At 34.7% G+C, this 13,727-nt stretch overlaps 1 protein-coding gene across 5 annotated transcripts in view; it reads right to left on the bottom strand.

Annotated features, from left to right (window-relative positions):
• The window catches only part of CXADR (CXADR Ig-like cell adhesion molecule), a 53,211-nt gene that overhangs the window by 22,204 nt on the left and 17,280 nt on the right, over positions 1–13,727 (bottom strand). For 3 of the 5 annotated variants that reach the window (XM_062597902.1, XM_062597928.1, XM_062597910.1), the window contains exons 2-7: positions 11,791–11,960; positions 10,926–11,130; positions 10,402–10,557; positions 8,189–8,311; positions 7,746–7,884; positions 3,148–7,386 (exon numbers count right to left, since the gene is read on the bottom strand). In XM_062597902.1, coding sequence (XP_062453886.1) covers positions 7,119–7,386; positions 7,746–7,884; positions 8,189–8,311; positions 10,402–10,557; positions 10,926–11,130; positions 11,791–11,960 — 1,061 coding nt within the window. In that variant the 3' untranslated portion in view covers positions 3,148–7,118. Of the gene's footprint in view, positions 1–3,147; positions 7,387–7,745; positions 7,885–8,188; positions 8,312–10,401; positions 10,558–10,925; positions 11,131–11,790; positions 11,961–13,727 lie in introns of those variants that run through there. The other 2 variants (XR_009961027.1, XM_062597917.1) reach the window with 1 other exon arrangement.

Raw genomic sequence — 13,727 nt, 5'->3', positions numbered from 1 at the left:
TATTAGAGTAGTAATATTAGATAACATTACTTCTGTAGTTCTTTATCATCAAATTTAGCATTTAAGATGCTTTCTGAATGAGTTACTACATAATCTGAATGATCCTTGCACCGCTAGAGATGTTTGGGTCTACAGCACCGAGAAGCTTGTGCTGTCACTGCTTGCACTGAATGGGAAGTTCAGGAATTTTTAGTCTATTGCAATTCTTACATTTTTTGACTTATTTATGCAGTATTGTTAGCAATAATATAACCAGAAACATTACATGTAGAAAATATTGAAAATATTAACAATATGAAGAGTACAGGATGCTGAATTTTCAAGCAATTAACATGTGATCATTTTCAAGCAGTGAACATAAACAACAACAAAGAGGAAAAGCCTTTGCAGATTGTCTGAGGGAAAAAAAAAAATCATCAAAAAAATCAAATATTGCTCGAAATCAGAGTTTGAAAGAGTTCAATTTCCTGAAATAAAGTCTGTCTTGTGTTTCTTGTGTTTCTAGAATTCAAGTCCCTCCTCCAAAATACACCACAAAAGCTGTTTTCTCCTTTCCACTATTTTCTTTTTCCTCATTCTGCAATTTGGAAAAGACTTCCTGCAAAAAGGTTCAACATCCTTCAGCTACATTGCTAAACTTTTATCCTGCCTGTCTGAAATTTATCAGAACCAAAGATTCTAGCCCTCAGAAGTGGGACAACTGTCATTGCATCACACACTATTCTGAGTTTCCCAGTGGACATACTGCCTCAAGAGGTTTTTTGCCTGAAGAGAAAATGAAACTACTGAAGGTAAAATGATGAGCTTTCAGAGGTTAACGTCTATTCCAATATTGCTATGTTTTTAAATTATTACATAATCAAGTTGTGTAACCAACATTCACGTTATTTATTTATTTATTTTAAGAAAGAAAATTTACCCCTCTCCCTACAACAATCTAATAACCCTGACAGTATGCAAAGCTCACGGGTGACTTGCAAAATTTTTTTAATGTTTTCTGTATGATATAGTGTATCTTAATTGATATCTTTATCAATAATATCTTAAAAAAATTTAGGCTTACGCTGATCAACTAAAAAGACTGACCCAGCTATCGGCTGTTGCTGCTGAATTGTATTTACTTTGCTGTTCAAAAACAATCTGGTCAGTCCTAAACAGCTGAAGACTTTTATCTTCAGAACTCCATACATGAAGGTCTCACTAACATTGACTCACAAAAACATGGAAATAAAATCCTAAGAGCCCCATTTTCAGAAACTTCACCAACTGCAAGGGAGATGCAGAAGAAATCCTCCCCATTTTGCCACAGTGGTTATTTTACAGAAGCAAATGCTCACATTTTTCTCTTGATAGCTGAGCCTATACCACTTGGGGAAAAACAAAACCAAAACCAAAAGAAAGACCCACCACCCACACACCACCAAACCACACCTTGGTATAATTCAAGCACTGGTATACAATCCCTTATGTCATGGGAAATCATCCGTAGTTACTCCACAACTGCAAGGTAATTCTAAAACAAACAGAGACTTGGATATGTAAGCACCATTCATAGGCTCTTTCATTCAATTCTTGCTTTTGTTCCTTAATTAGCTGTTTTCTTCACAAGCCATTTCAGTTTCATTTTGCAGATTTCACAGGCCAGAAAGAAAGGCTAAGTGGCTGGTAGTTAAGTGTTTCCTAAAGCAGCCTAGTAATTAGCTATGAGCATTACTACACAACTTGAAAGAACCAAAGCTTTCCCATCTAAGGTAAAAGTGAAACAGTAAGCTCAAAGCACACAGTAGGTCCAAGATGTTCTGGGGGGGGGGGGGGAGAAGTGATGAAGACCGTTTAAAACAGATTTATCCAACACATTGTCTAATACATATGCAAGGACCAAGAAAATATTGCAGAACCACTACATGGAAGCATCCTACAAGAAGAGAGGACAACAGGAAAGCGTTAGTTGATTCCACCAGTTGGTATGAACTTTGCAGCAGTCTGGAGCTGTACTGCTCCAGTCATTCATTCAGCCTCTTGCCAGCGGTTGCATACCAACAGATGTGCATGGGCCTCTCAGCTTCTCCAATTCACAGGCATCATCTTATCTCTAAATAAAAGAGCTGGAGCAGCAGAGGCATGAATGTTCCATTTATGGCAAAACTGCCAACTAAAGAAAGCACAGAAGTTTTGAAGTTAACATTAAAAGGGTATAGAAAGGTTTCTCAGAGCTCTACAAATAAGGAGACGATCTGAACCTTCATTGTTATTAAACTGCCTTTTGTATTTAGGCATAAATCTGACTTTTAAATTGAAAAAAAGTTTTCCACTAGTACTCTTACTGTTCAATCTTACACGTGCACATAAGCATTTATTAAACACAGATTTCCTAAGTAAACATCAAGTAACTGGAACACCTGGCATAGCACAGGTATGCATCACCATATGAAGATATGCATATATTAAGAATAAACCTAAGCTACTTAGGTCTCCAACAGCTTAAGTACAAATACCTGTCACTAATATCAACAGAGCCTATCCGATTTTTTTTTCCTTTTTTTTTCCCCCTCCATAAAACTAAGTATTCAAGATGACATTGGAGAGCAAGTTCAACTGAGAAAAAATTACAAGGTCAGTAATCAGTTGGTTTGCAAGGCCAAGGGGCATCAATATGCTAACAGTCAATTTAATTTGACTAAAAAAAAAGATCAAGATAGCCAACAGTACAAAAACAAGAGTTTTTAAATCAACATGCTTTGAATACTGTAAACGTCGTTTGAATTTAACAGGAAGAAAAGTTATTTATCAAGACCAAGGATGATTGAATCTACCTAAAATAGAGATAAAACACCATAACCTGAAGTTAACTTTCTAGACCTGTTTTAGGATTTCTGCTGAGATTGTCTAGATACAATTTTAAAATTGATCAAAACCTCTGTGTATCTACAGGTAGAAACTTAATGTTAAGTGTATGTATATTCTTAAAGAAGGACTTAAAATATCCAAAGTTTTACTTCCTTTTCTTTCTTAGAAAAGGATAGAAAAAGAAATAAAGTGATTAATGCCAGTGTGGTATATACAGCTATATTTATTAATAAACTTCCATTACAGAAAGAGAAAACTGAAATAATACATAAATGCTGCTTTAGAATAAAGACAGACTACTGCTTTCTCTAACAGTTTTATTTCAAAAAGTACACACGTCTGTCACAGAAATACAGCATCTTAAATTTTTGGATTTTTTCTTCCAAATCTACTTCTTTGAATTGTAATAGTTGTATTTTAAAATACCCTCTCCTCCCAAAGATGTGAATATAAAACCTCATATTGAATTTCATAACAATATTTAAGTCCATGCTTTGTGCATGAGAAGTGTAACATAACATTATTGTTATAACGTTTTAGATTCCAGGGAATGTTATTGCTCCAATTTCAGTTGAGCTGTGCCTCAGTGCTGGAGGACCAAGCCCAAAGTATCCCATTAAAGCACCTATGAAGTATATAAAACAAGGTTTAAAAGTTATAGTTTTATGATAATTTCGGACTGGAACAGAGATCTAAATGATCCAGAACACACATGGTCAAGGAAAAAAGCCTATTATGAAACTCAGTAATACATATTTTTTACTACAGAAAATTTTGCAATTATATTAAAAAGTCATTTGTACTGTTATGCAGGAAGCATACATCTAATATCAATGTAACTATCATAGCAGATAAAGATGTAGGCATTATACATTTTTTTCCAAAAACATTTTTTTTTATCCCTTCAAACAAGGCATTTCTGTGCACTACATACTTTAAAAAGAAGTACTCATTTTTAGGTAAGGAGGGTTCACACTAACACCTTTAAATATCCATTTCAGAAAGTTTCTGAAGAGGCTTGTAATGCATGAACAAATGTTACATCACCTCTACAATATTACAAGTCTAACACTTTATTCACACCATGCTAAAATTAAGGGTTTTCTTCTAAACACAAGAGTCCTCAACAAGCAAGTTTACAGTCATAACATTAACTAGTGGTTTCCTCAGTTCATTTAAAATATTTACAAATAGTATCACTTCCCTCCTTTATTTTATAAGACATTTAAAATGCCACCTTCTAACTGGTATATCAGCTGCCATTACTTCCTAGAAGAGTTCTGTTAGCAGGGTTATCTAAGATCTGACACTTCAAATGTTTATGCATTTCATCTCCTACATAGTTAGAAATCATTGTTAAGCTACAGTATCTGCTTTAAGAATCATAATCAAGTGTAAGTTAGCATTCTAGTCACTAAGGAAATTGCTTCCAATAGCAGTATTATGGTTTTCATAGCAGTTTTATCCATTCAGAAAGGCATGATGTTAGGAACTTGAGGCAAAGTTTATCCCCAAGTCAGAGGTTCTTTATTTCAGATAAGGGCTATGCCAGTTCCCATTTCCTTATTTTCCATGCAATTACATAAATAGACACTGTCAAGGCTGCTAAGCCTAACAGCTAGGTTCCGAGGGCACATCATGCTGTCCTTCCATTCTGTCCATTTATTATTTTGTGCAAGCTGACAGAGCATTAAACGTGTAAACTCTGTTCTGCCTCTTCTTTATGATAAATTTCTGTTCGAGCATCTTTGTTTGACCTGAGACCTTGTGCTTTCAGTCAGGTAAGCACTAAAAAGCTCATTCCACATGTGCCCACAGATGGTTAAAAATCAACCTCAGTAGGTTTCTTACCTTGCTGCTTAGGTCTATAGCTATCTCTTGGTCCGTGATTCAGTTCTAGTTTTGTATATAACCTGTATTTACAATCCAAATAACCATACCCTTTCAATTAAGGGAGGTCTTTGTTTCAAGGTAAACAATCAACCAATATATATTAAATCTCAAACCTTCATCATATTAATTGAATGCAAGAAGATGTCTCCATCTACTGTTCTTCATAAGCATGTTTGGCACAGTTACTAAGCTATTATTTATCACGTAAGTAAGAGCCAGTTATCCATTTCACTGATAGAACGAATGAACAGTTTTCGGGAATATAAACACTTAGATCACATCTAGAAATTGAAGAAGCAACTGACATTTTGAAGTACAGAATGATACAGAGAGCCACTGAAGTCACATCCAAAAATTGGCATGAAGAGGTATAAACCATACATAGAATAAAGAAATTAGATCACAGTGTCATGTTTTAAAAACCTGTACCATCGTCTAAGCACCTGTCCAGACAGTAATTTTAGGCACCAGAGATTTCATTAAAACTGGAGTTACAATCAGGCAAAGTTTATTGAAAAGGCACACATGAAAGATAAAAATATCTGAACACTAACAGTATCAGTTTACAATCTAAAAAAGTCCAAATATGAAAAATTGTAAGTCTAGAATACTTAGTAGCCATTCAAGTCTCTAAAATCAGTATGAAAGGTATGTTCCCTACATTAGTAGTGTCAGCCAAAAATTGTGCACCTAACTACAGCTACAACAGACATTTAGTAATATGCCAAAGATTTTGTCACAGATCTAAGCAGCTACAAGAAAGCAGACACTAAACCTAGAAGTTCAGGGCAATTTTTTCATCTCATGCTGTTGGTAAATACAAATAAACCTAACATCTTTTAATAGGTTATTCAGACATTTCCTTCCTCAACATCAGTGCCACGTACTACACTCCTTTAGAGTTTTCCAAAATACTGGGCAGATTAACATCTATAGCTGAAATAAGTTGAAGGGGCTCTTTATTTTTATTATTTTTCCACAAGACAGGAAGGATGTGAGCAAAAATAGGAAGGAGGAGGAAAGACAGACATCTACAGATACTCAACCTGCACTAAACTTCAAATTCAACTTCCACATGTATATAATATCAGTCATCATAAGATATCAAAAGTCCTCAAGCAAAGTGTGAAACTAAGATAAGGAATCATTCTATTTCTCCTGTAACGCTGTAAGTTTTATAAAACTAAAAAAGGCATTTTTTTTTGTTTTAAATGAAGTCTTGAAACACTAAATTCGTATCAACAGTTCTGGATAACTAGATTCTCCAAGATTCTGGTTGCATGAAACTAATATTAAAGTCAAAGGGTCCATTAATAAATATTTAGGTTTTTGAAGAGGCAAGGAGAGGCAAACTTCTAACTCCTTGCAAGTTCAAATAAAAATTGTGTTAGTGTCTTAACAGAAGGCTAAATACTACTTGTATGTATCTGGAAAAAGATTTTCTGAAATGATGTAAGGATCTAAGAGGACACATATCAAATACAATTTACTTAACATATTTCATTAAAACTCCACAGAGCTTCTAGATAATTGTTTGGAAAAAATAAGAGCACTGCTTTAGAATTTAAGCAGGCTTTAGAAAAGTTAATGGTATTTTGCATTTTAAGATCTGTATTGAGATACTATTCATTCTTAATGTGACAATAAAATATAGACTTTAAAGTTTGGATACCATTAGCAACAACCAGGTAAGACCTCTTACACAAGATAATATTAGTGTTAAGTTAGCAACTAGTTCTAGTCATGTCAGATATTACACTAAAATTGAGATTTCAAAGAACATGCAAGGCCTCCTGTCACATTTCTACTCACTGAAATTTTAAACTTAGACAGATTCATTAAAGTTAACTGAATCAGTCAGAAAGAAAGAAATAAGGGCTCAAGTGCTCCAAACATTATCAAGTCAAGGAACTGCATAAATACTGAAACTAAACACAATTCCAAGTCATTTTAAGTACTTCAACCAGCTGCAACTTCACCAGAAAATGGTAAAGGCAAGATATTTCTGTTATTCCAAAACTGAAGATAAAGTTTCAAGGACTCTGAGGAACTTCATATCCTATATACAAAATGCTTCAAGTGTGTCTGTTTCATATTCAGAACTGCATATTAGCTGATCTTGTCTCTTCAGCAACCTACTTGAGTCAAAATACCTTCAGTATCCAATAAAGGATCTTCAGTGCTTTTAGCAAATGGTTTGACTGTTATATACTAGTACGTTAGAAATTAAAAGGGAAAATTATTGGCTTTTCAAACTAATTTGTTCATTTTCCTCACGGAAAATTGCATGCCATTCTTTAAGTGAGCAATGGAACAAGGTAGTTTTTCTCTAATACTTATAATGAACCTTTAAAAACAGGATTTAAATTAATAACATTTCATACTATGGACCCATCTTTGCTTTGTGCTGGAATCATCACAGGGACAGCACCCATTCTACTTAAATTAGGTGCAGCTACCTTTGGAGGTGCAAAGCTTGGATTTTGACCAGTAGTACGTTCAAAGTCTTCACTTGGGACTTGACTATATGGAGTTTTGGTATATCCTTCCATATTGGAGGGAGACATTGAACCTAGAGAAGAACGATTGCTGCCTATGTAGCTGCGGGCTGTTGAACTGCGGCTTTTTGGAGGTGGAACGTCTTCTCTGGAGAAGGGAAAGAAAAAAAGAATAGTTGGAGAACTCAACAATATTTCAGTCAATATTAGTATTTGAGTACTTACAAAACAACTTTCAGTTTGTTTCTCCTTATTCTGATAGAGTAGCCAGAAAAAAAAATCTCACTCATTAAGTTTAGAAATATTCAAAAATTCATCACCTTCAAAATTGTTACTAGATACACATGACTATCTATACAATATCCAAAACAAAAAGGTTCTCAGATCAGCTATTATGTTAAGGCTTTCCAAGTTAAAACAGAATTCTTAATCATCTTATACACTTTAAGATGCTTTAAAAGATAGTTTTCAAATAATACTGCTCAGAAGTTAGAGCTATGTCATTACCTAATATCATGATGTACTTCTTTCTCATATTTCTTCTCTCTGTGTTTCTTACAGCAACAGAAGACAAGAAAAGCCAGTAAAAAGAGCCCCAGCAGCGTTCCTACAATAGCTCCAGCAATTAATCCAGCTGTATTGATAGCTAGAATAGAAAAATTACAATATTAATTGTTAAAGGTCAGATTTACACAACTACATAACTCTTTTTTCTTAAGTCAACTTTAAAAAGAGCATGTTTCCCCATGTCCAGGCTAAGAGTATCACTGAATCATAGAGGGAATGCTTCAAACCCACCCCCACCCCCAGCATTTGGGAAGACTAGACAAAATAGCAACTATCAGTGGCACAATAGAGTTTTCCTTTCAGGAGGTCAGAGAAACAACATTTAGCTCTTTAAAATACAAAAAAAAAAAAAATTATGTGACTATTATACAGCAAACACTTACGAGGGGTGACATTCAGGTCAACAAAACATTCATCCGTGCCAACTCTGTTTGAGGCAACACAACTGTATGTACCAGAATAGTCCTGAGAGGCATTTTTCAAAAGAAGTTCCCCTGTATTCTTATCTACAAATAATGAAAGACAAAGGTTTATCATTTACCAAAGATTAATTTCATGTTTAAGACAAATTCTTAATTAAAAAGCCTTATTAAAAATAATATCCAAACAAAAACAGAGGTCTATTGTGACAAAAATATCCCTTTTTTGTAAAAGCCTTTTACATTATTAGAAGTTTGTTCCATAGCACCTGACAAGGTTAAGTTTACAAAACAATTTGCTCCATCATTGAAAAGAAACAGGTACTTAAAAGGGCAGATTTTCTCACTCTAACAGAACTCTAAAATACAAAATATTATTTGCATCCTAGAAGTACTATTTCTATCCACTGTATTTGAAGTGATCCTATACAGTCACCTCAGATGAGGAAACATGTCCAAATTACAAACAGATCCAGCCAAAACACCACACACTGAGTGACCAATTAAGTCTAGCTATACTGGCAGTCTAGATGCGGATCAGCAACAGGAAAAATATTTTACTAGGGCTTCCAAAGTCATTGGTAGATTCCTGTGTAAGGTTTTACTGGGTGAACTTCGAATGCTCTTCAAATGCTCACAGGGTTATATAGCTAAGAGTCTTGCCATCAGCACTTAAAAGGTCAAAGCTGTAAGATACTATCCCTCCTTCAGTTAGACAAGGAGTACTTATTTAATGTTTCAGTTGAACATCCAAGAATATAGAGATTATCCAAAACACAAAAGGCTATGTCAGGTTACACATCAGATGTTACCTCTTCATTCACTCTTGTTCAGCACTAATATGGTCAACTGATTTTTATTTACCATAAGACAAATTTGGAATACGGAGAAGAAAGGGAAAACAGCAAGCCTAAGATCTTGAGTGGCATAGAGAAGGAAATCAGGGATCAACTCTTCACCATCAAAACAAGAAATGGGGTATCAAATGGCACTACCAAGAGGCAAGTTCAAAACGAAACACAGTATGAGGTTCTTCAAACATGTAGCTAAACTTCAGAGATCTATGTAATGGGATATTACAGATACTGATAGTTTATAAAAGTTCAAAGGAGAACAGGAAGTCCAAAAGACAAAATAATCCCATCTCTCACTTCTGTGATTTTTTTGTCAAAAAAAAAAAAAAACAAATTAAAAAAAAAAAAATCTATTCTTCCATAACTGTTGGAATTTCCTGAGGCAGATGAGGAGACCAGTACCACACAAATTCTTATTCTCCTTCCTATAGATATCCACTTCGGTTACTCTTAGAGACATGATACCATGCTATATATTCAGTCCTATATGCTGTGCATAACTTAAGTGTGTCTACTTATAAGGAGATTTTTTTTTTTTTAACTGCTCAAATATGCAAGGCAAACCCATGTCTCAAGGGTTAAGGTTTTTGTAACTACAAACAAGATCCAAAAGAATGGGTACTGAGAAATACTACACCAGAAAGTTTTACAAAACCAAAACTCACAAATTAAGGTTCTGAAGTTTTCACAAGGGAGTCCAATAAATCCACCATATTAATTTGGAATCTATCATTCAGAATTTATAACAGAACCATTTCCTGGATGTTAGCTTATTCCAAAACAGGATAAGCCTCCTCTCCCCTTTTACTTGTGAAAACTTTTGTTGCAAAGAGATGAACCCATCTTACAGAAGTTCAGTCACTTGCCCAGGAGGTGAAGACTTAAGATCACTCTCTCCTTTAGTTAGTAAAAATTCAAGCTTTCAATATCCTGTTCATGAAGGTATCTCTAACCACTGGCCTAGAGTCCATTCTGACTCTTTTCCACTGTTCAACTGGGTAGAAAAGCAGCTAAAGATAAACGAGCAAGAAAAGCTGCAACAGTCATGCAGGAATGAGCATGATTCTGGAGCCTAATGGTAAGAATCTCTCTGAACTTAAAGCTCTATACATTCGTTGCAGTAAATTTTTATTCTGAAGAAAAAAGTTTGTCTCAGACATCAGTTACATTATCTAGTGAAAAGACAGGACAGGGGTGACATCCATCTTGAACATTCAATGCTAAAACTAAGCAGGAGTTACTCACAAGTCACAATGAGCCAAAAATATGAATGTAATCTTTCTTAAGTATTTCAGAGTACTAAATAACAAAGTTTGACAATACTCAGCATAGAAGTGGCAGGAAGTTCTTGTGTGCCAGCTGTTCTTCTCCAGTCATAAGATAAAAGAGGGGATCCTTCTTGCGATGTGCATTTTAATATAATGTCATTTCCGATCTCCTGTGATCCTTCAATGGAGCATTTAGTCCTTGCTGGCTTTACTAACACAGAAAATGTTATTCATTAGTAACAGTCACAATCAAAATGCTTACTGTTCTAATTGGTAAATATGTTTAATTAAAGCTGAAGTCAAATTTGTGCACCTAACTTTCTTTGCATGGAAAGAGTTTTTTTGAAATGCAAGTCTTAAAACAAAAAAAATCCTCATTATTATTCCTTTCATTCTCCCCTTTAAAAAAAAAAAAAAAAGAGATTTTCCTCCCAAGGAATGTCTCAAAAAATGGAGGTAACACCACGTATTTATAATCTATGATTTTGTCCTACAGAAGTTTTCTTTGCATATATGACATCCAGGATGGCGGAATGCATAGAAACATCATTGAAAAATTCAAGAACACTGTTTACTTACCAAGTACAGTCAATTGTATTTTTTGGCTTTGAACTCCAGGAGCCTTCTTCACTTTACACTGGTATGTGCCTGTGTCTGCTGATTTTAAATTCAGGATATCCAGCGAACCATCACCAGATCTGGGATCGGGATTTGTAAACTGCATCCGTCCAGTCATAGCAGCATAATAATGATTGTAAATCCTGTCTACAGCATACATAATTATCTACAAAAATAGAAATAAGATTTTAAAAGTCTATTTGGCATGTAAATATTTGAAATAACAATTCTGTTTCTTCACATTCTTGACAGTTTCTTTCTACTATTTTAAATAATCCCAGTAGTATGACATAACCAAATATCTCATGCTATAAAACATCACCACAAACAATACAATAATATGAATTCTGACTAAGCACGTACCAAACAGTAGCAGTATGTTAGCACCAACTTCTAGCTCAAAGAAAACTATTCAGAATTCCTCTAGTGTTCCTTCTATAAAACCTACTGAAGAGGTCAGCTTGTCTTATTAATCAGGCTTCCAAAGATAGAAATATGAAAAGAGTTATGTTTAAAATAAAATTCTCATGAATCAGCTTTCAGTCAGGAATATAATGTAGGTACCACAGCACAGTTTGTTTTCTGTAACTGAAACATTTTTACTTTTGGCATTCAACAAGTTTATAGTGACAGACTTCTTGATGTTTCATAATCTCTGCTACTCCAAAGCTTCCACTCACATGACTCATGCTTCAAAGTAATTTAAGATCACAAATATCCCATCTTGAAAAAGTAAAAAACAAAACAAAACAAAGGGTCAGTAGCAAAGTTCATACATTGAGCTATTGTAACAGCCAAAACCATCTTCAGAAAAGTCTCTACTTACTATTTGTTCCTTCTTTTGATTATCTGCTGGTATCAAGACCCACTCGATATCTAGTGGGCCTTCATCCTCTTCTGAGAGTACAAAAGTACATGGCAGCGTAACCTTCTCTCCTTGAGCTTTTTCAAACATTGACTGGTCAGCTGAAGTTATACTTAAGCTTCCTGTTAGACCTACAAAAATTTTTGATGTTTTAAAGCACTTCACAAGCAGTTTTCACAACAGTGTTCTATTACATATCAGTAGGTTCTTTCCAGAAAGGAGTATCTAAACCCAGCCTCCGTGAGACAGTAATTGCATAGGTTATCCGAACAGCCAAAGCCTCAGTTAGAAGCGCTTGACTTTTATATGCACAGTAAAAAAACTCAGCTTTTTTGAAGTTCAGATGCCCACTTAAAATCCAAGTTTATACAGTTCCTTTTTCAAATCCATTACATATATTTTCTGTGTAGAAATCATATCATTCACCAGACTTTTATCACCACTAAAAAAAAAAAAAATCCTGTACAGTACAGTACAGTTCCTAATGCAATACAAAGTCAGCTACTGCTAATTTGAAGTCACACCCAACAGGCAGTTACTTCTTTCAAACCATAACATACATTTTTATGCAGTTCAACTCCTATAGAAAGTACACACAGACATGTGTGTTTCTACATACATATATGTATGTATATACAAACATTCATATACAGCAGCAACTTATCACCACTTCCTCTTTGGTAAAACGAGGGTATGAAACATTCATAAGGTCAGCCAGAGTTGACAGAACTACTGTGAAGTCTAGGGTTATATCCAGTTAAGTTAGTCCATCTTGAAGTATATGGACTGTTTTATCTACAAGGAATGGACAGCTGAGTCTTTTCCAAAAATCCTGGTAGGTTTTTAAGATTTGCCAGCCCTTTATGCTTGACCTCCTCCTCAAAAAATGGCTATCATTCTTATTTGAACAGTTTACTCAAAGGAAAACATGCTTCCTAACAACCGATTTCGCTCAATTTGATTTTATAGAAAGAAACCGTGTAATAACCTAACGGAATTTACAGACTTGCTTAAAAGGCCTGAAGCAAGATTTTCCTGTATTTTACAAGGCACACAGGGTTCCCTCATCAGGTGTGTAGATCCATACAGCATGATCAATAAATGGAAAGCAGAAGATTTTTCTGCTTAGTATATGTTTCCTAATGGAAGTAAGTTTGGTATTTGTACAGCCACTGTTTTTTTCCACCTTGCTGGATGAGCTTTTCCAGTCATTTTACATGTGTAGGCTGCTGCCCATTATAGTTACACAGGCATTATTGTAGCCACAGTAGATGCAAGGTCACAAGAAGAGCAGCCAATAAGAATATAATACATCTTTTTGAGGTGGCTATAGAAGCAGTCTCAGATGTAATACAATTAAAAATTTACTACAAATGGCACACTTGCACTTCTAACTTGCACATCTGCACTAGTTCTAGTTACTGTTGAGCTTATACTTTACCCTAGCTCTAGTGCACTTCTGCAGTAGTTTGGAGTGCAATCATTCATTTTGCTTTAAATCTTGCTCTGCACTAAGTATTTGAGATTTTTTTCCCCTGATGTTGGAAGAAAAAGGATCTTTTAAAAGGTATTATAAAAAAAGTCATTTGAAAAGACTGTCTGGAATTTAGTATATGACACACAGAAGCCTCCAAGAAAAAGCTTTGTAGTTACTTTGTCGTTACTGAAAATACACAAAGTTACTAATTAGATGGAATTATTTCACTTCCTACCATTCATGGTATTACTTTGCAAAGCCTTACTTTTCCTTTCAGGGGAAAAAACAAAAAAACCCTCAATCTGAGGCAGAAAAGAGATTTATGTACAACATTTCTTATACCAACCCATGTACATCTTTTCAAATGTAATTCCAACATAGATGTGTATCAATCTGATTTGATCATCACCAAAATAGCTCA

Source organism: Rhea pennata, chromosome 1 (genome assembly GCF_028389875.1).
Source record: "Rhea pennata isolate bPtePen1 chromosome 1, bPtePen1.pri, whole genome shotgun sequence".
Classification (NCBI taxonomy): domain Eukaryota; kingdom Metazoa; phylum Chordata; class Aves; order Rheiformes; family Rheidae; genus Rhea; species Rhea pennata.
This window is presented reverse-complemented; position numbering and strand designations above follow the sequence as displayed.